This window comes from Strongylocentrotus purpuratus, unplaced genomic scaffold, assembly GCF_000002235.5.
Source record: "Strongylocentrotus purpuratus isolate Spur 01 unplaced genomic scaffold, Spur_5.0 spur5_contig_847, whole genome shotgun sequence".
Lineage (NCBI taxonomy): Eukaryota > Metazoa > Echinodermata > Echinoidea > Camarodonta > Strongylocentrotidae > Strongylocentrotus > Strongylocentrotus purpuratus.
This window is the reverse complement of record NW_022145554.1, coordinates 1,987,374-2,010,735: the sequence shown is the minus strand read 5'-3', so window position 1 is coordinate 2,010,735 and position 23,362 is coordinate 1,987,374. Positions and strand designations below refer to the sequence as shown.

At 37.9% G+C, this 23,362-nt stretch overlaps 1 protein-coding gene and 1 pseudogene across 1 annotated transcript; one reads left to right on the top strand and one right to left on the bottom strand.

The window, feature by feature from the left end:
- The first annotated feature begins 10,413 nt into the window (after nt 1-10,413).
- On the top strand, nt 10,414-15,391 carry LOC115927334 (dimethylaniline monooxygenase [N-oxide-forming] 5-like). Its single transcript, XM_030993114.1, has 5 exons — nt 10,414-10,670; nt 11,427-11,482; nt 12,415-12,802; nt 13,770-14,014; nt 15,006-15,391. The coding sequence occupies exons 1-5, from the start codon at nt 10,535-10,537 to the stop codon at nt 15,333-15,335; spliced, it is 1,155 nt and encodes a 384-aa protein (XP_030848974.1). The 5' UTR covers nt 10,414-10,534; the 3' UTR covers nt 15,336-15,391.
- A 3,569-nt stretch (nt 15,392-18,960) lies between these two features.
- On the bottom strand, nt 18,961-22,925 carry LOC590873 (annotated as a pseudogene).
- Between the last annotated feature and the right edge of the window lie 437 nt (nt 22,926-23,362).

The following is a 23,362-nucleotide window of genomic DNA, read 5'->3' as shown; positions in this document are numbered from 1 at the left end:
TCTCTTCAACATCAGCTAAAACGTTGCGATAGTTCATGGACGTGGGTCTGCTGTATAGAAGTTTAATCGATAGGTAATTTTATATTTGTTTACCTTTGGTCCATATTTTGTTTCCTTTCTGAATCCCTTCCGACGTAAGAGCTATATACGTCATAAATGTAGTGTTTTTTGCGTTCGAAAAAAATTGTGCATTATTTCGGCCACTGTCGGCACAAAGGATTTACAATATATCCTAGGTGAAAGTCTACCTAAATAATATTGACATACACATCCCAAAATAACCTACTTAAAAAGACGTTCGATTTCTTTAGGATTGCTTTACCTACAAGTTGTGATGAACAAGTAAACCTTCCATCAAAATATGCTTCATATTGGATTCGATCTCACACTGATATGAACTTACTTTGAACCCAAGGTAATACCGTTAGAGGGCGGGATTTTCTCATTGCATATAAATTATCGGGAACGAGCGAAAAAGTGCTTCCCGTTTAATTATCTCTCTCCCTTCTTTCCTCCCCCCCCCCCCCCCGCACTCTCTCTTATCTCTCTCTCTCTCTCTCTCTCTCTCTCTTCCTCTCTTCCTCTGTCTATCTCTCTGTCTCTCTGGTCTCTCTCTATGTGTCTCTCTCTCTGTTTCTCTCTTATTTCTCTCGCATCTCTCTCTCTCTCTCTCTCTTATTTCTCTCCCATCTCTCTCTCTCTCTCTCTCTCTCTCTTCTTTCTCTCTCTCTCTCTCTCTCTCTCTCTCTCTCTCTCTCTCTCTCTCTCCGTAATCTCAAGCTCCGCAATGACAATACAAAGTTGAGGGGTGTGGGCGGGGAGGGGTGGGTGGGGCGGGGTTTGGGCGTCTCATTTTATAGCCACCAACCTGGGAGTTTGTGGGAAGGAGCCTCATTGGTCAGACGGGTAGTTTTTAAAAGAAAGGAAATTGGGTCATTATGAATATGCCGTGTAGGGCGGGTCGTAGCTGACGAGTATCGAGGGAGTTTCAGGGGAGATAGTTGGATGGTGGTGTAGTAACCAAAAATTGGACATGGTCAGCCGACATCCGTCGTTAGCTAGCTGCACATGTCGTCAGCTTTATTTTATTTCCTTCTAGGGCACTCTCCCCCTCCCCCCCCCCCCTCTCTCTCTCTCTCTCTTTCTCTGTTTCTCTTTCCATCATCCTCATAACCCCCATCCCACCCCCTCTCAACCTATCCCCATCATCCCATGTCTACATCAGCATGTTATGAACCATGGCCGTCACGTTCTGATATTGTTTGCTACATTTAATGAAGCTTGATCCCCAATCCGTGCCGATCGTGACATTTTTGTAGAAGGCCTCCATTTATAGAATCTTATATTGCGCAGGCAACCGTTTTCGTCATCTTACACTCATGTCTTACTCTACGATCGACCGATGGGTCGATGGATAGATATCGAAGCGAAGGGTGGCCGAATCGCCGTTATCATTGAATGAAAGAAAGACAAAAATATATACACTGTCGCTCATAACGCTGGAATATTTTATTTTTACCCCAATTTATGGAATTATTTTGACAATGATTTATTCCTAATAGATCTAGATAATAATATACATCCTCAGATTTTATTCTTCTGTGTGCCCATGCCTCGAGCCATAATGCATGGCTGTACAGAGGATTTTTGTATGTTGGGGACCGGGGTAAATGCAATGAATTATTGATAATTTATTTCAATTTCTTTGTGTGTTTTTTATTTGTGGAAACTGCCCCCTATACCCTAGCCCCCGCTGCGTACAGTCATGGTTCAGTGGCAAAGCAATGGCCTCGTAACTGTGAGGCCCCAGGATCAAAACCGTGTCGATGTGCTATATTAGTGCCCTTTTGTGGGACATTAATCCTTATTACTGTCATTTATTAAGGGCGTAGGTCCCCTAGTTGATAAGCATATTCGCATACACATGCTTTAGCAGTCACGCAAAACAAACACTGGCAAATTATTATTCAACAAAATCTGAGGATGTATACTATTATCTAGATCTATTAGGAATAAATCATTGTCAAAATAATTCCATAAATTGGGGTAAAAAAAAATATTCCAACGTTATGAGCGACAGCGTATATAACATACGTGCAGTACATGTGCTCTTTCAATCATCCTCTTTTGTTCTGAGCCTGTGATTTATCTGAAGCAGAGCTAACAAATAAAATGAATTGACCCAGAAAAAAGGGGTCGCGGTTACCATGATGCGGCAGTGTAGACTTTTAATATAAATTATTGATGATTTATACGAGTGTACATTGAAAACAAATCAACAGTGTTGTGTCAAATATTATACTACTTATACCATACTTCAGGTTCAAGTTTCAAGTTTATTTGTTTCACATTTCACAAAAAAGAATTCACATAATTGACAAAATTAGATATGAAATATACTAAAAGTGTCACATTATACGTATAAATAATTCTTTGAAAAGACGTCGAAATTAATTGTATTGCATAGAAGGTTATACAGGGTGAATTGTGAGGAACCTGTTAAAAAGCTCAGCTTGTAGATTGTAGGTTCCCATAAATAAAACTAACATTTGATCGAAGTGGTTGTAATGGTGAAGGACGTAACAATAATAAAAGTCATTGTGATTGATAAAAGTGAAGAAAAAGTACCGGTACATGCATGACTCGGTGCCTTTTTTTTACATAAGGTTTTTTAAAGTATATGTAGGCTTAATGCCTAAAAAGGGAAATAGAGAGATAGAGAAAGAACAAGGCACAGGCAGATCCACAAATATATGTATATTGTATAAAGATTAATATACATCCCATATTGCATAAATCCTTGAAGCAATTAATCCAATTATTCTAGATATATTATCAATATCTGTATTTTTTACTGGGGGAAATGAATTACAAAAGTAGTTAAATTACCATAACTGTCAACAGATTGATTTAAATCGCATAATAAAAGTATGAATTAAATTCCATGAAGTAAGACGGTCAAACTTTACAGATAGAGATTGACAAGGAGAGAGGAAGAGAGAGAGGGGAGAGGGAGTGATAGAGAGAGGGAGAGAGAGAGAGGGGGATGGACAGAGGCAAAGAGTTACAAAATGGATTTCAAGCCATGAATTTAGAATTGACTTTTGGCATATAGTTTGTTGATATTCATGAAACTTCTATTATATATTTGTTAGGCCTAATATACGTAAATCAACAATTCATGAAAAAAAAACATAAAATGCAAAGGATGATAAAATAATACAATCTATAGTGACTTATGCCAGATTGTTAGTGTACATGCCAAAGTTCACATATTTATGATGCTAATCATCAAGAAAGGTCAGATTAAAAATCAAAGTTGCATTATTGCCGATGGATCAGATACAAATAATGTTTGTCGTCCGAATTTTCAGAAGGCAGAATAGTTTTTTTCCTCAGGGAAATTCAAATATAAAGAGAAAGTGAAGAAGTTACTTTACACATAATTGTGTCCTAGTTTGGATTGAACCAATTTGGATTGAACCTGTACACCACGTGACCTATTTCAAATTCTGACCTTTCGAAGAAGGCACTTATACGAAGGAATTCAAGTATTGGCCTAATCCAATAATCGCAGTAAAACCGGCTAATGTCGGCTCTAGGCTCTAGAATATTCTTCAATATTTATGCATACAAATGGCAGACTACTGTTTCAAACATCGGCTTTACAATGACAGCTTATAATCAATGGTAAGAAAATAGAAGAGAGAGGGTTATGTGTCTTTTAGAATAAACTTTCCCGACACAAAAATCAACTTTATAATTTACGTGTTCATCAACTTGATGATTTCATACATTAAAGTAATGTCTATGTAAGATTAATTCACAGTTCCACTTTGCCTGTACTTGGTCTTTGGTTGGGTAATCCCTTTGGCAGCTCACTCAGGAAGCTATACTGGGATGGTAGGTGAGGCGAGTAACTACAAGGAGTGTCATGAATTGCAGGAATGGTGTGTGGACAAAGCACTCGTTAATTTACAGTAAAATATGCCAGTGCAAGTAAAAACCAAGCTAGTAAGCTTATATGATGTGGGAACCAACAGGGGGCTGCATCATTCTGATGGAGGGTAAAGCAGCCTCCTTGAAGTTGGTTATTCCTGTTGTATTGACTGTTTAGCGTGTCAGATGATTCCAGATCCTTAGTGCTCCTGTGTGCCCGCCCCCCCCCCCCCCACTCAGTGTTATTTAGGGTACGCATATGCTCGTTCCCTCTTTTTGAAAGCACCCCCCTATCTGAGGACTGCCAACATTTCCGAACCCCCCTTTCGCGGGCTTTTCGCGGGCTTTTCCTGCCTTGGAGACCCCCCTGAATCAGGAAAAATGCTCAATATACCCCCCTTAAATTCGAAATAATTTATCAGGAGTGCAAAGAGATGAGAGAAAAAACGAAAAAACACCCCCTTTTTAAAGAAATCTCCGGGTGAAAAGTCAAATACACCCCTTTTTTTACAATTCTGGGGCCGGACTTTGTCACACGAAAAGTACCCCTTTACCGGACATTTTGGCAACACGCATGCGGTCATTCCGACCCCTGAGTGGGGGGGGGGGGCGGGCCTGTGTGTTGCTTATTGAAATAAGCAAATATTTCAGTGACGTATTACGTAAAAGCCTATATATTCGTGAAATTCAGAAGCTCGTGACTATTAAACATCATTTTTGCGAGAGGATAAATTACATTTAGCTAGGACGAAAATCTCAGCTAAAGTGTTTGGAACATCTAGATGACCAATTGGAACAAGTAAAGATTTATTAACTTATTCGAAGAGGTAGTGCGTTTACATCAAGAGAAATACGAAATGCATTTTTAAAAAACATCATAAACTAAAAACAACAACAAAAATTTTTTTTTTTTTTAATACAAGAGGCAAATACATTGTTCCATGTTAACCCTAATAAGGCCGGGGGCATCATGCCCCCCCCCCCCTCCACGATTTTTCTGATTGCTCGGGAACGCATATGGATGGCGCCTCGCCGCTCGCTGACTTTTTTCTTTAAAGTCTTGCGCAACTTTTAAAAGAATTTTTTTGAAAATCGGACGTACGGTTACGTGACCTTTTGTCTTTGCATGTCAGCCCGAAAGTCGCTCATTTTCATGATTTGTGTACAAAACATATGGGAAAGTCATTTTTCCTGAAAACAGATCAAACATGGGTTATGAGGTCTTGTTTAAAGTTTAGGTGGTTGTTTTGGGAGTCAAAATAGTTGAATTGTAGTAAGAAATGAAATAAAACAACAAAACAATGAAATAAATAAGTTAAAAAAACAATGAAATACATAAGAAATTATAAAAATAAGGGATAACATAAAAATAAGCTGGCTCTTCCAATTTTTTTGTCGTATTATTATTCAGAATGGTCAAATGAATATATGTAGTGAAAACGAATGCTTAAATATGAATAATATATGATTTATGGGTAAAATTGTGATTTGTATGACTTTATTTGCATAAATTACCATAAATATGCAAATGAGTGAATTTTTCAAAAAATTGAAATAATCATAATATTCTATACACTTCACTTGACATGCGTGCAAATTTTCACGGCGATCGGCCGCTTCGTCGTACTAAGACCTTAAATAGCCCGGCCTTTTTAGGGTTAAAATATAATCTCTCTTGTCTGAAACTATCCGTATTTCTTTTACCCGTTGACTATTGAATTTTCATATTCCCCATGCAAAACGGTTGCGGTGTTGTGGTGTATAGTAGTTCATTCCCTTGACTTTTAATCCTAGGGTTGAAGGTTCCAATCTCAGTCCTGCACTAACGTCTTTTGGCAAGACTCTAATCCATAAATGCCCGACATGACTTTCAAACTCCTTCTTCTTCTTTGGGCTCAGCCTCTTTTGTTGAATTGTGTTGATATAGAGGGCGAAAACGACTTCTGCGAGGAAGCGGGATTGAGCGCTAGCTGCTAGCAATGTTGCCCATCCGACCCGAGGTAGCTCCCAACTGGCTACAAATGCATGTAGCTCCCAAACGCATTTGCAATCTATTCCAGAGAGTTTCTTTTAAGGGACCTCAAAATCTCTATATTTTGTCCAAAAAAAGTGTATAGAAATCGAGCAAGAATTCATGGCAAGCACCAGTAATTCTGAACAATATGCAACCTCGGTGGACCACATAGGGCCTATATCGAGCTCAAACAAACCGAATACACAAAGTTCAAGTCGTATCTGAACGATTTGTACAACGTAGATTAGGTACCCTATACGTCGACTACGTGACAAAACTTTCAGTTTCACTTTGAAACGTTTGTTCCAATGGCACTTAGCCTTTTAATCTTGTGATCCTAAAGGCTGCCAAGGTTATGACGTGAACCAATCAAGTAATATGATCATCAGTACTTATACTGCAGGAATACACGTATATAATCACACTGGTACGTGTTATATTGCGAGAATACAGGCATATAGTACAAAGTACTATACGTACACTGCGAGAATACACACAGGAAAAGGATCATAAGGAAATAAGCACAGCGAGAATAAGAAGAGTACCGGTATCATTGTTACATGTTTCAATGTGAAAGTGTGTGTTACAGACGCCACAGAAACCATGGACATAACGAGGGTAGCTGTGCTAGGAGCTGGGGTCTCCGGTCTTGCTGCGATCAAAACCTGTCTGGAGGAAGGACTACAGCCAGTATGCTTTGATAAGGCAAGAGAACTAGGTAAAGTTTAATTTATTTTTGGACTATGCATGAATGCTTGTAGAATTCATTATACATATACACGTAGCTAGATTGTGGATCGATGTGAACCTAATTATCAATGAGCAATATTAACTCTTTGACTTCATACTTGTCTTCGTCTCTACTGGAAAAGGTCTTGTACGTACGCTTGTATTACGCATCCGAAACGAACAGGGACAATCACCCCCCCCCCCCCCCCCCATCCAATTACCAGCAGGACAATAACCCCCCCCCCCCCTGGAAAATTACCCCATATATCAATTACCATCCAAAAATACAATCTATTATCAACCCCCGTGTTGGTGCGTGTGTGTGTTTGGAGTGCGTGTAGGGGGAGTCGCACATGATATCTTGTCTTTTGGCAATTGTCTTGGGCGTTATTGTCCTTGGGGGGGGGGGGTAATTGTGCTAGGGGGTAATTTTCCAGGGGGCGGTTGTCCTCGAGATGGTGATCGTCCTGATACGAAGAAAAGATGTCTCGATGAAGGGCTATAACCCTTTTATTTGAAAAGGACTAAACACTTCGTAGGCTTATGTCAGGTATTTAACTTGCAAAATGGTTTTGATTGTATTTACGTCCTATGTCTGTAAGCTGTAGTTAGACACGCATAAAATGGTTTTAAATAGTTTAAAAGCATAGTACAGTATAACTAAAGACCAACCATCTAAAGAGCGTATCATACACAAAACGCATTATATCCAGCTCTCACAGTCGAGAGCGAAGGGCGAAGGTGGAAGGGCGGGGAGGGGTGAAATTAAGACGACCCATGTGCTCCAAGAGAATCCTTATTTGAAGTGCCATCTAGATAACCAATACAAATGAGGGATTTGTGACTTACGTGCACTTCGTGTGTAGGTCAGGGTCAAATCACTGTTTATTTTCGAGCACAGGGGACATGTAGGTTTAGTTAAAATTATAGTATCGAATATAATAATATAGACCAACGTTTTGGTCTATATGCCTTTATGTTAAAGTGAAAATTTAAAATACAGAATAATGGTGCGTGCATCTTTATTATTTCTGCCCTCCGTGATGATTTTATAAGTTTGTTGAAAAATATATCCACCGAAAATCGACCCTGGGTCCCTGACTTAGATTACGTAGACAGGCCAGATTCAATTCGAGGGCGGTATATTATTAACAATAAACGAAGTCGGTGGATCATAATGATGACGAATTGACCGACATTTCAACATACTCTGATCCATTCCCAAATGATGATATTGAGAATATAATATATACGTTTCTCTGTCTGTGTGTGCCCCTCCCCTCTCTCTCTCTCTCTCTCTCTCTGTCTCTCTCTCTGTCTCTCTCTCTCTCTCTCTCTTTGGGTACAATAGGTGGACTATGGGTGTACAATGACGAAGTAGGACCCGATCCGACGGGACCTGCCGGTATCTATAAAGGACTCATTCACCAACGTATCGAAGGAGATGATGTCTTTCAGTGACTTCTCATACCCAAGACATGTCCCACCATTTCTAACGGTAAGAGTAATATATTTAATGAGAATTTGTGATGCGTGGTAAAAAAAAATCTTACTTTGTAAAAGTCGGCATTTTAATTGTATACGGTTGTTTAGAGGTTTATTTTATTATTTGATTTAATTTGACATGGTTTATTCATATAAAACATCTCCGCAGATAGAAAAACTGAGTTGTGATTATTTTCTTTCTTTTTTGTTTTCTACAATTAATGAGATACAGATACAAATATATGGAAGTAGTAAAATTAAATAATACAATACTGAAGACTAAAGGTAGATTTTAGGAGTAACTACTTCTATTTTTCGTGATTCATATTCAAGAGAAAACACGAGTACAGAATTTTAGGTATAATAGCCTAGGTCTTTTAATTTCCTGTATTTGTAAAATCATTTGGGTACTGTATGGGTGTAGGCCGAGTGGTGATCATGCTGATATAGAGTATATAGAGTACCAAAGTGATTATGTCATATTCGCTCGTCGTCCAGGTTACCGGCTCCAAACAACATAGGCTGCGCATAGGGTTTCATTTAGGGCTGCATTTTATTCTTTAAAAAAAGTAATATGCACTTGTTTTGTATTTCCTTTGCATTTGTATTTCTACAAATAAGGTAATATTAAAAACATCACATTTGTCTGCCGTAATTTATGGAAAACTATCAAAGTTATTGCTGGTCGAAATATTGCGCAATGTTTTATTCACATTTTTCCTATATTCCATCACAGAGTGACGATGTCCTGCAATATTTACAAAACTACGCAGAGAACTTCAATCTGTTGAAGCATATCCACTTCAATACGACGGTCATAGAAGTGACAAAAGCAGTGGATTTTAAAGAGACAGGGAAATGGAATGTGTGCACCCAGGCCCAAGGCGAACACCCAAGACAGAAGTGAGCTTCTATAATTATACTTACCACTCACTTACTTATGATACTTATGGGAACGCAGGCTTAAAGGCATTGTTTAACAATGCCAAATCTGAGATGCATGGCCCTACGTGTCATCAGCGTCTTTGATATGGTGTAATATTGAAATCCTAAAAAGTTGCACTTCAAAATGATCATGAAGTGCCTCAAAAGATTTAAAATCTTTGAGTTTTACCATGCTCATTTTCCCTAATAGACTGTAGTGTTATACAAAAACGTAGGGAAAATGCTTTTTGAAATTTCGAATTCCAAATCATAAATATCTTGATAATTACGGTCAATCTGCTTGTAAACGTCATGGGATTCCTGACTGACCTAAAGGTTTATAATTATGATTGCAGCATGTGCTAAATCCAGGATTTCGTTTAAAATCTGAGACAAAAATACCCAATCCCTTTAAGCCTCTATGATTATATTCAGTTCCAAATACTTGTCCAGACCGCTTTCGTTTCTGTAGACACTGAGTGCATTAACTAGATCTAAATTTAAACTATTCCAGCGTTTCCTAATATCCACTTCCGGAATGGAAGGCGCTAGAGCATTGGGGATTTTTATTTTAAATCAATTAGGCAACCCAACCAGTATTTTCTCATTTCCTGTCGCATTATAATCATCATTATGTAAATGCAGTCATCTTGATACGATATGTTACAAACAAAGGCTACTATGGCAACACATACAGTTCACAACTAAATTATTCATACCCTTACCAGGTTTTGTAATTATTTAAATCCCTACTCTCTACTTATAGCTACTTGCACCCTCTAAATAACAAACAATGCATAATCGGTGACCATTGGTCCCCCATGATCCTCTTTTTCGTGAGAGCTGAGTTGATGGGATAGCCACCTGCCCAGTGACCTTGTAGGGTGGTCTAATCCCTCCTGTTCACTAGTGCAGATGGGCTTAAGCTTGTGAAAAATTAATTTGTCCCAATTGTTTTTGTGTTTTTTAGAATTTTATATATTAAAGCTAACATCTAACAGTATTTAACAAAGGTTCTAATTCAACCAGTCCACCTTTCATTCTTGAGTAACGAAAAAAAACATCAAATTTACAAGGGGAATGAATAATTTTGTTTTTAACTGTATAGGCTACGTAATATTATAATGAAGGTCACAGGATTCATATCCAATAAAGTTATTTTTCAACTTCTAGAAACTTCTAGATAATACAAATTCAGTCAAAGTTGTCTTTAGTGGCCACCTTTCTATAAACGCCAGCTGTATAAAGTGGCTATATATTTTGTCTCCCATGATAAAAAAGCGTGTTGTAGAACCTCTCTATAGAGAGGCCGCACTTCGTTTGTTGAGTTTAACTATATTTCACAAACGATTTTCGTTTCATACATGATTAGAATTTTAAAAACTTACTTCGTGACCCACCTAACTAGATGTTTCTCTTTTATCAAAGACCTTCGATGCCGTCATGATGTGTTCCGGAATATATTCATCCGGCAAAATTCCAGACTATCCTGGGTTAAATGAGTTCAAAGGTCAAATCCTGCACAGCGGTCAGTTCAGAGGCGGGGAAGAATTTGTGGATAAGACGATTGTGGTCGTTGGTACGTGGATTTTCATTCATGATCATGATAAATTCATGGAAAATGAAGTATAAACGTATTAAAGATAGGCCAAATAATAATGACGATAATGAAGATAAAATTGAAAATTAATGATGATGATAGTAATCATCATAATCATTATCTTAATAAAAGTAACAGCGACATCAATGAAAGATAATGATAACAATAATAATTATGATGACTTTTTTATTATCATGCTATCAATAATAATTATAATAATGAAAATACTAAACGTTGCTTCCGTATTTACTTATCAAAAAGTTTCTACTCCGATGGATTTGTATTAATTTCGGGAAGATGTTTTGATTATATTTCTCTTCGGTGACTTCTTCCTAAAGGACGTCAGTGCCATAGCAGGAAATCGAACACTCTGACTTTAAATTATTGCTTGGGAGGACCAGTCCCTTTGCGATCCCACAGTGGCAATTTTTGCGCCAATCCGCTCCTCTTTGTCAATAATGAACATTGATAAATGTATTCCTACCGGTGGTTGAAATTTCTAAGGTACAGCCATTGTTATAAGGGGGACCTAGAAGTTATTAAGAGGGCAAGGCTGGATATCATGCGGGAGATCCAAGCAAACGAATATGATTTCTGTTTTAAAACATAAGATAAATCATTGTGGAACCTTCCTATCCCCTAGAGTCTGGATAAACAGGATTTTATGCAGCAATACGTTGACTTGTCTTGAATTTTGTCATGCTAATGTTGTTTTGTTGTGTCGTTATAATACAGGCTCTTCCCATTCTGCAGGGGATGTTGCGGTACTGAGTAGTAATCACGCTAAGAAGGTATTGATATGATGGACTTCATCATCCATTTATGGAGTTATATAGGTTCAAAGTTCATTGTAAAATTGTCTTTTATGTATTATCATGCGATTAAGATTGAAAACCAGGAACATATTCATGCCATTTCATTTTCGAATTGTACTTTACCAGACAACAGGATTTTACCACCAGTAGTATTGGTCTCAACCGCCAAAATTAATTCAACCTTTCATTTGACACATTCATGTGCAAAGGACAAAGTCGCTCGTATGCCACGCGTGCTGATTTGAACAAAAGATAGCAATCAATTATTGTCAGATGTTTGCATTTCCGGTCTTGGACAGCTGCATGAAACCCACCTGTATAGATTAACTTTTCACTGGAAACACTTAAATAATCTCGAATCCTTTGGAAAAAACTATTTCATGTGAAATGCTATGTTACGCAGTAAGATATTATTACCATTTTATCAATTGGGAAAGAGTTAATTTTTGATAGATTTTATAGCCCTCACATCAATAACGCAAGTAACTCAAGGCTCACCGATATTACCCCGAAGCTACTGATTTCGTGGTACTCACAGCATTGGAGGAATTCCTTCGTTTTCCTCTTGGTACCCAGTGTCAAAATTGCTTTAATGCCTTGCCAATAGACACTATTGCCGCACCGAGGCTCGAACACTCGACCTTTTTATCTCCAGGCGATTTCCTAATAAACCCATACAATATACAATCTAAAATGGTTCGAATGACGGTGTGAGATATTATGACGGAATCTAAGGATTTAAAGCTACATGTATGTGGCACTTCTCTTTTCAAAATTCACACGATATGAAATCCCCTTCACTCACACATCATTATCTTCATTAATTAAAGTGTATACAATGTACAAAGCAGTTATTTTTTTGTTCTTCATGATTCTAATGTATTTCATGTTCTAATGTATTATTCTAGGTGTATTTGAGTCTACGGGATGGGGCTTGGATCGTGTCTCGCATCACGGGGAAGCAGCCCACTGACGTCTACATCAACCGAAGGTGGAATGAGGCGATTCCAGCCTGGATCTACCATCCTTTACTCAAACTCAAAATGGAGTCCCTGCAGGACTGGAAAACACTTGGCATTCAGAGCAGCACGCATCCGGTTAAAAGTAGCTTCATGATGAATGATGAACTCCCGGTGAAGATTATGAGCGGCCGAGTGGTCGTCCGGAGTGGTCTTCAACGGTTTGAAGGTTCAAGGGTCATCTTTGATGATGATTCTTACCTGGAGGACGTGGATTGTGTTGTCTTCGCCACAGGGTACAATCACAGAATATACATGGAAGATGACGTCATATCAGGTGAGTTTGAAGCATTTCAGGAAGAAAGAAAATACAAACGAACAAACAAACAAAACCAACCACAACAAAACAGCAACAAAAAACGCACAAGTGCATCACGAGATGTCTATCCACAGTGGTTGGGACATCAAGCTAACCAATACAAAAAAATGACATCTGATCGATACTTTCCTCGAAATTAGATTTGGAGGCAACTTCATGATATCCCCAAGTTGCTTTTCGAAACACATTTATAAATACGTGAAATTATGAGCCAAAGTCCCCTTCAAACACTGTTAAAGAAGTGGTGTTGCCTGAACTTTCTCATAAATATTGTTCAAGCAGTCAAAGCCAGATATTTTTCAAATACAATCACTTCTATTCCCACCCATCCCAAGAATTAAAGGGTACCTCATATGAAATATGTATTGTTTATAAACACTGATCTATTGAATTCCTCAAGTGGTTTGCTGCTACAAAGTCTGTACGTGTGCATGATATTCTGCAACTCTCCAAAATGTGGAGTATAGAAGGTTTCTTTGTGTTTTTATAAATAGTAATTTAACATGGAAAATCATACTAAGGAATTGTCCCACCTAACTTTTCTGTTGATAGAGAAAAAAGAAATGGAAGAAAATTAATGTCATGTTGAAATAAATGTAAAAGTTTGATACGGTTTGCAGATAATCTTCGCAAGCACAAAATCATGACATGTGAGAATGATGAAAAGGATGGTTATTGTAGAATGACTGTTGAATGTGATGAGACAAGTGCACTACCCGTTTCACACGGGCATCCTTCATTCCACTACTCAAACTTAATTCGAAAATTAAAAAGATGTTCATACCATAATAAGCATCAAGCAACACAATGGCTACACACGACGAGTTATTAAACCATGGTCTATACTACTAATTGGTTTCTGGAGATTCAATGATATGCTAAGCCACATTCCCATGACGGTAATTTTATTGTATGACTCCTGCAGGTAGTACCAGTCAATTGGAACTGTACTTACACGTCATACCACCAAGACTGGAGCACCCAACAATGGCGGCCATTGGTTACATCGTGACACGTGGTACCTTAGGACCATCAGCAGAACTACAAAGTCGGTATGCAGTGAAGGTGTTCAAGAAAGAACTTCAACTACCAAGTCGTTCAGAGATGCTTGCGGATATCAAGAAAAGAAGAGATGGAGTGATGCAGCAATACAATCAAGACACGCCCAAGGTAGGTGTCCAAGTCCAGATCTGACATTTGCTCCTGATCGGGGTACTAGATATTTCCTCTGGACTTTGTATTTCGTCGTAAATATGGATTAAGTTTTCAGGCTTGAATGAGCCCTGTGCCTTAGTTAAGGATTGGGTTATTCGGCTCGGTATAAGTGAAGAGAGATGGAAACTAACAGACAGAGATCGAGATCAGAGAGCTGGAGAGTAGGACTAGAGTCTAGTGCTAGGCAGATAAAATCATGTTAGGCTAGGTAGCTGCACTGGCTGCACGCTGGCGCGCCAAAACCGACCTCCACCCGCAATGCACGGCGCGCCACTTATCACCATTTTTTGCACACGTCACGTGGACGTTGTGTGAGCTCTACCAGGTCAGTGCGTGGAGCACGCCTACTGCGGAAACGGAAGCTCCCCGAAAATCTCATTGATGGGCACCTCACCGAGAGATGGCGCTGTGCGCCATTCACTGAGAAAGGGCGGCGATTTCAGTAGTGGAGACCCGTTTTAAGAGATCAATATAATGTTGGGTCATGAGAAATTAATTCTATCTTGTCAGATAGATTTACTTATGCCGAACGAGTCATGCACCACTTTAGTGCGTAGACGTTTGGTCTAGAAGATTTTTTTTTCTGAAAAAAAATGAAGAAACGGCTAGCAGCATTCAGTTTGTCTGCGGCAGCCAATAGTCGCATCCCATTGCGCGCGCTGTGCCTCTTTAGCTTTCTTTATTGTTCCTTGGTTTCGACTTTAATTATTGTGCAAGACTAACAGCTCTAGCATTCCAGATGCGTGGTACACTAATCGTCAAAAATGTAATAGTAGTTCTAATGCGTCTTTCAATAACGTTGAATTAAACGATTGTTCAGTCACGTACTATTGATAGTATTAGCAGTAATGTGTAACTACTTAAATATAGCCATATTCCCCGATCAGCTTTAATTGTCCACCCATAATATCCGGCTGCACTAACGTTTCGTCTTTTACTTGTCCAGATCCATCCGACGAAATACAACGATGAGCTTGCTCAAGCAATCGGGGCTCTACCAAGTTTCTGGAGCCTGTTGTTGTCGGACCCTAAACTGGCGTACCACTTTTATTTTGGTCCAGTCTATCCTACGTGGTACAGGTTGATGGGTTCACATTCTAGACCCGATGCCCGTCAGAGGATACTGCAAAGTGGTGCTGATATGGTACATGGGATAACATTAAAAACGGTTCGCCCGAGAGCACAGAAAGAACTCCAGAGGACCAGGATAATCCCGATGAGGCTTGTAGCTTTGTGTTTCATCAGCTTCCTTCTAGCAGTACTATTATGGACATAAATATTATTATGGTCATAGAGTTTATCTTAAGTTTATTACGTTTAAACATAGATCAAGAAGATTTATATATATATATATATATATATATATATATATATATATATATATCATGTAGATGTTTCTATGACGAATCTCTTACCAAAGAAGCACATAAGCAATATTGCATGTCCTGGAAGGTCACGATTTGTTAAAGACGCAGACATGTATTATAAGATACTATGTCCCTTTTGCAGCCATCATGAAATTCTGTAGATATTTGCAGGAATCATGAATATGTCATGCATGTCCTATCTGTGAAATTTAAACGTTAGCAATGTCCTAATATTCAAATTATGCAAGGAAACCCGTTTACTTGCTAGACTTCACTGTTAGACACTATTGAGTGACTGACTGGCTATTTTTTCTTTTTTGGTAATAACATCCATAAAATGAGCTTTAAAGGGTACATGACCGTTAGTCTACATCAATAACCCACTTCTTGTAACGGCCAAAATTTAACTGATTGTATCTTTGCGCAGCATAAAACATACGACCATTCGGTACAATGGTCTGAAAATCAGACTATTACTTACTGGCTATATAGTTCTTAAGTCGATTCGACAACTAATAGACGTTATTTTCCCACTTAAAGACTTTTTGAACCCCCCCCCCCTTTTTTTTTTTTTCTTTTAGGGAAGTTCTAAATTAGTGTTATCCTTCAAATGCATATGGAATTTAACCTTTTCATATTTTTTGGCCTGCAAATGGGACATAGTATCTTAAAGGCACTAGACTTTCCAATAACCTAAATAGCATACTACCCCCTCCCCCCTTATTCTCATTTCAACCGTATTAATAATTTCTCCTGTGTATTAACTGTTTCCTTATCGGGCTTTCTAAAACTATGTGATTTGTCTTCTCCTTGATGCTGTTGATCTATCTTGATATCGTGGGAGTGTCGTGCCCGAATGGTTTAAGACGCTTGACTGGAGATGCGAAGGTCGAGGGTTCGAATCCCAGCAAAGCACTGATATTCTTTTAAAAAAACACGGAATATGCAATAAATACCCCGGTCCCCAACATAAAAAATCCTTTGGACGACCATGCATTATGGCTCGGGCATGGGCACACAGAGGATTGGTTTATGTTGGGGACCGGCGTAAAATGCAATAAATTATTGAAAATTTATTGCATTTTTCATGTTTTCATTTTATTTATGGAAACTGCCCCCTATACCCTAGCCCCCGCTGCGTACAGTCATGGTTCAGTGAAAAAGCAATGGCCTCGTAACTGTTAGGCCCCAGGATCAAAACCGTGTCGATGTGCTATATTAGTGCCCTTTTGTGGGGCATTAATCCTCATTACTGTCATTTATGACTTAAGGGCGTAGGTACCCTAGTTGATAAGCATAGGAGCATACACATGCTTTAGCAGTCGCGAAAACACACATTGGCAAATCATTATTCAATAAAATCTGAGAATGTATACTATTATCTAGATCTTTTATTTTTGTTTTTATTTTAAAAATAATTCCATAAATTGGGGTAAAACAAAAATCTTCCAACTATATGAACGATAGTGTAGTATATTTGTAAAGCGATTAGAGACATTGTATTAAACGCTATATAACAGTGAATATCATTATTAATATCTATCCTCCCATAGACACGGCATCATGCAAGAGGTCTGATCAATATTTGTTTATTACTATGCATATTCAATATTTTATTATCATAGAACGTAAATATAAATGTAAAATACTCATAAATATACATTTTCTATATTACATGTTCATATGTATGTCATAGCCTCATAGGCTTATTTTCTCGCACGATTCGCTTTTAATGTTTCACGTTTCGATTATTTACTTTAAAGCTTATCTGCCGTAGTTTACAGGAGGGATTAGACCGCTCTGCAAGGTCACTGGACAGGTGGTTATCTCATCAACTCAGCTCTCAGTTAACATAAGAAAAAGAGGATCATGGGGGACTAATGGTCACCGATTAGGCATTGTTTGTTATATAGAGGGCGCAAGTAGCTACCAGTAGTGCAGTGGGCCTTTAATGTACATGTATAATAAAAGTAACATCCCCATTTGTTGGATTTATTTTGTAGTTTGTGTACTCCCATCGTTTTCATTATTTCAAGTCAGCATTTCCCCTCGAATGAGGAGTTATACTGACTTTCGCCTCATAATGACACTTCCTCCCTCCACTTCTTCTTGTCTCGAGTTTCCTCTTCACTACTGCTTTCTGTCACCAACATATCTTTCCATGAAATATTCGTCATTCCTTTCTCTTAATTATGGCATCATCTTTTTGTCACATCTGTCGTACGTGTTATATTTTCTTTTCCTCTCTCAGCGTACCATCGTCACGTCAGCTAGGTTCCTACTGAAATTGCACCATAACAACACATTTTCATCCACATATGTTCCTTTCTATCAAAAGTTTAATGACACAACATTACTGTCTAATCTGTTTGGATTGAAATCAATAAAGTTTGAATTTGAATTTGAATTTGTAAGATTTTTCTCACTCCCCCCCCCCCCCCCCCCCCCCCCCTAACCATCAAAAACTAAAAAATATTTTCAATAGGCTATAGCAAGAGATTAATCAGTAATTTTTCGCATGATATATAATTATTTTTAAATATTTGTTATTTCTGTTTTTCTTCTAAGTGCTGATCTACAATATGTATACGAAATGTCCGTTTTGTAGATAAAAATATATATGTATTTTGCGGTATACGCCTACATAATGTTTCAGTTTCAAGTTTATATATTTCACTTTATCAAAGATAATATAATTGAACATAATAAACAATGGCAATTATTATAACTAAACATACAATATAGAAAACATAAGGTACATGATAATAGTGATAACAGATAATACAATCATATGAATCAATCAATAAAGTGGGGGATCTACTAAAAAGCAAAGCTTGTATTATGTAGGTCCCATCGAGAGCGATATTTTTTTAATGTTGGTTAGTGTAGATTATATGGGCATTAGATAACGGGTGGAGTACGTTTACGTTTATGTTTACGAAGCCGACATCCGAAAGAACGACAAAGCACATGTGTACATTTTATAAGAAACATTTTTGTTAACCGTTGTTAGAGAAACAAATGTTTAATGAATAAAAAAATATGTTTTAAAGCATTCAAAACTGAAAAATATCTGCCCAAAGTGGGAAAAGGAAATAAAAGTATTAACAAAAAGTTTTCCGACCGACCGACCCATGTTTTGGCACCTAAACGGCAGTACAACATTTTTTTTGCAGGCCATATGCTCGTGCATGCTAGTGCATTTCGCTATATAGTTGTATTAACTATACACGTAGAATGAAAAATTACCAGGTATACTAAAACTGCAATGTAGGCCTATCCTCTCATATTATTGAAAATACAAATACTGTGGCAATATTTGTCACTCCTGTATTGTCTGCCGTGTGAAACACACAAAAAATGAGCCTGCGGCATCGATGAATTACACTTGGAGAAATTGTCAATTAATATCAGCTCTTATTACATTGAACACTGCAGCATAATAACTGTATTATCTATATGCAGTTCTACTTGCCCCATATATTCCCAATTTTACAGCTTACCACTATACCGTTTATTTATTTACACACATAATATATTCTGTATAATGAGCAATCAAGTATCAAATTCAACTAAGCTACTTAATATGTACGTGGGATTTTCAGGCAATAATATAACTTTAAAATTCCATAGGCTGGCTAATGTGGAAGAAAGTGAGTACCGTATATTAGTAATCTTTTTACACACGATAACATATGCCAAGAATAAAATTCGCTATGCGCTTGTTATGTAACCCCATAGTTGTTGCATTTTAATACATTGTTGTTTATATTTGTTTTCAATATTAAATTAATCCTATGCATTTGCCCTTGTTAATACTGTTGAATAATTTCAAATTTTGGGTTCTATGTTTTAGTGTGTTGTATAGCAATAATTAAAACCAGTATAACCAGCCTGTGGTAATCAGCTACAATAGCAGTGATCTTTACCCATCAGCGATTACATGATTCTCGTCTGAAGAAAAAGAGACAATGGGTATCAAAATGTAAGAAACATTTATATTATAACGTCATGGCCTGATTAATAAACAGTTTATCTCTCAAAAGTAATAGATACTGGTAACAAGCTTATTTAGTTCATCCCCAAAACATCTGTTGATTGTATGCACAATATAGAATATATGAAGTAATTATTCAACACTAGGCTATTTGCGTGGCTCAGAAAAGTGACGTCGTAATGAACGAAAAGTCTTTGATTTTGTTTATTCGATTAAACTGCCAAAACAGACAAATTTGATTATTTTCAAAGCGTGGACATGGCGGTCAAAATCTAGGAGGGATCCATCATTCGTCCCATGAAAAGGACCGATTTCGTCGACCGGTGACGAATCATGAAGAGAAATGGGTGGTCTGCTCGAAACAGGATCGGCTTCTCACGTTCTCTTGGTAGAGAACAACCAAATGCCATCACAACAGCCGTTGCAGCAGCTGCCTCACTCCCTTCCTCATTGACATCAACAAAGGCCTTGTGGATGACGGCAGAGATGTGTAACTCTCTATCACCTAAGATGCCTTCGAAGTTAGCCCTATCCTCATCAAAAGCGTCAGGCATTCCCATTCGTTTCAAAACCTCCTTCAGTTGGAATGTTGCTTCTATAGTTTGAACTTTGGTAATAGTACCTTCACTTCTCTTGATTTGAGCCCTGCGTCCCAGGATTGCAGGACGTCCGCAGAGAGCTTCGTCTCAAGTTGACCAAGGCCATCATCTTTGACGGGAAGAGCAATCAATAGACCAAGATTGTGGCCTTGATAAGGCAGCTCTAGCACAAGACAGTCATTCATGTTGTCAACAGCCAAAGCGAATGAGCCCTCTTGACTCATAAGACTCACCCGAACCTTCTTTCTCTCATCGAAAACCTTGAATGTTTCCTGTGTAGTATTGTGGGCACGAAATTTAGATTCCCAGTTCCCCTTGAAATAGATGGCATTCACCAGGACAAGGCGTGTGAGATCATTTAGGGTTCCAGGAGCAATCAGGTTTTTGATTTTACCCTTGGTCTGCTTTGAAACCCAATCATTGATTGATTGAGTGGCAGTTGGGGCTGCAAAGTTATTTACCGCCTCTATGGCTGCTCCATAGTAGGTAGCAGTTCCTTCAAGAAATGACTGAACGAAGTTATAGCCAGATTTGCCATATAGCCTGTTGGCGGAATGAAGTTTGTAACCGGAATTTGTTTGGTAAAGCAATTTGTTTAGCTCTTTGAATGTTCCATGAAGTTGATCTTGGTCTACCTGATTGAAACGGAAGACATCAGCGATTTGAGTTGCTGTATCACCTCGGGCTCCTAGCTGTGTCATAGCCAGAGCAGTCGATATGCTGAGAGGGGAGAAGAACAGATTTGTACCTCTCCGTTCATCTTGAAGAGTTTGATAAAGATCCAGGGCGAATCCCATGTTCGCACTTGAAAGCTGGACCAGTTTCCCAGATGTATCTTGCTGCTTTGAGAATGCCATGTCTCTGATATATTCTGACCTGCGGATAATTATAGAGAAAACACGATTTGTTGATTGGTAAGCAACCGTCCAGGAGAACCCTTTTTTTTAATCCCAAAAGTATGAAATTGAGGAATCATACCTTTCCAAAAGGGCATCATAATTATCATCGATTTGGTTTCCAACCCATGATCTTTTGGATTAAAGACGATTGCAATATTCACAGAACCAAAAAGTCAAATAAGATTAAAAAAAACGTTATCCACTGCAGGCTAATTGCTCCCAAGCATAAATACAAGATATTACATTTATTTTATTTCGCATTTTCATACATAGTATCATGTTCAGCTATATAATCATTAAGAAACATTGTTAAAAACATTAAAATAGGCTGGTTTACAACAGGGCTCTGTTTAAAAACAACATAAAAATGACAATGAACAATATTATATATATAAATGACAGGGGTAACGAAGGCTAACACACACACACACACACCTGTTTATCACCTGTTTACAAAATACAAATTACATTAAAATCAAGCATAAAATGAATTTGACCTCACTGCAACCCCCCCTATTTCACCTTCATAACAAAAAATGAGTAATATTTGCCAGGTTTGATATTACCAGTCCTTAGCCATTTTCAAAATTTGAAAATGGCTAAGGACTGGGCAGATCGGCATTCATCAGACAAACAATTCCATTCATTTATACTAACCGGTACGAATGTCCTCTGATAAAATTGAGTTTTACATTGAGGAATACGTAATAACAACCTGTTAGTGATTCGTATTACACGTGTAGAAACATTGTCATTTAGAACAAATTTACAAATTTACATAACTGGGATGGTGCTACCCCACTTACACATTTATACACCATGCATGATATTGACTTGTTAAACAGTTCTTTTAGAGTAGCTAGCCAGGCTAGTATTCAAAAAACTGTTTCCGATGAGGTTTCCCAAGTATATCCACTTACAATATATGCTGCGCGCTTGTGTAGCGTGTTTAATATTTTGTAGTTAGATTCGGATGAAGGTGACCAGACGGTTGAACAATATAATGCATGGGGGAGAACAAATCCCCAATATAATATTTTAAGTTGATCAACATTAAATATATACTTGTTTCTTCTAATTAAGCCAAGTTTTTGTTTCATGACTTTTGCAATAGAAGTAACATCAGATTTGAATGTCAGAGTATCATCAATCGGCACCCACTGTCCACTTGTAGACTTCATTCATTGCAGAATTTAGTTGACTTTTAACCGATTCTAGATTACTACCACTAACATACAGAGTTGCATCGTCAGCAAACATGTATATGTTAAAAGCCTAGTACTTATGTGCTCAAAATTTCATCCTAAAACTGGCAAGATCGAACTTTATTGTCAGATATAATGATAATGATAGCCCGTTCTTGTATAGCGCTTAACACATTATGATATAAAGTCTCCAAGCGCTTCCAAAGAGCTTTGAAAACATTACACCTAGCTTTTGCTGCGGCAGCCATTATCACTTTGTATCACCCTCTAATCATATGATATTTTGTAATTTTATGACAAACATTCACGATGATGCTCTCCCTTTATCTTAACAGTATATTATTATAAGTGAACATAATATTCGTATATTTACCCACATACAACAGCACAATTCCGCTTAAAAGTGCAACGTGTGTAGTCAAAGTTATTATAGGCCTGCTACTCAGTGGACCAACTACATGTACACTGTATGACTCAAAATATATTAACAAAATGACATCCGTCATGATCACGTGATATATATAACAGGATGTCAGGATCAAACGACCATGTCCCCTTCCTGTCATTGTTCGTTATCATACCATGCGTGATAATGTACTAGCTAAGGGAGGGTTCGAGTAAGCGAAGTGAGAGCCTTCATTTTTTTACTACTTACAGAGGTCAGAGCTCATATCGCCCCTCTAGGTTTTACGATGTGCACCTTCAACTTATCCCCTCTCTTGTGATATTTCTTATTAGGCTTTGATAGTTAATGATTACCCATTCACCAATACGTTTCAGTATAGTATTAATGACTGCTTTGAGAGAAATAGTTGTTTTTATACGCTCAAGGGAAGGTTACAATTGTGCTATTGCCCAAGGCGTGCCGAGGGCAATAGCCCAATTGTAACCTTCCCGAGAGCGTATAAAAACAACTATTTCTCGAATAATAAAGCAGTCATTAATATTTTTATATGCCGAAAAAAAAGTCAACTTATGACACCACCTTGGCCTTTCTCTAGTTTATCTGCACGGTTGTTTTTTATGAGTGTATCTTTGAGAGTATAGACTAGATCTAGATTCTAGTCTAAGCAAGATATTTTTACAATTTTGGGGGTGGGCCAGCCCTTTGGGGAATATGGAGAAAAACCTGCGCTTTCATATGACACCTCACTTATTGAGTATCACCTTCAGGATCACAACAGATAAAGGTTTGAATCTCGAATTGAAAGAAAAAAACTTGACTTTTTTTTGCAT

Excerpts from the sequence above, each read along its gene's own strand:
- LOC115927334 (XM_030993114.1), top strand. The coding sequence starts at position 10,535 with ATGATGTGTTCCGGAATATATTCATCCGGCAAAATTCCAGACTATCCT. Across the intron at positions 11,483-12,414 it reads GTAGTAATCACGCTAAGAAG|GTGTATTTGAGTCTACGGGA; the intron begins GTATTGATATGA and ends GTATTATTCTAG. Across the intron at positions 12,803-13,769 it reads GGAAGATGACGTCATATCAG|GTAGTACCAGTCAATTGGAA; the intron begins GTGAGTTTGAAG and ends TGACTCCTGCAG.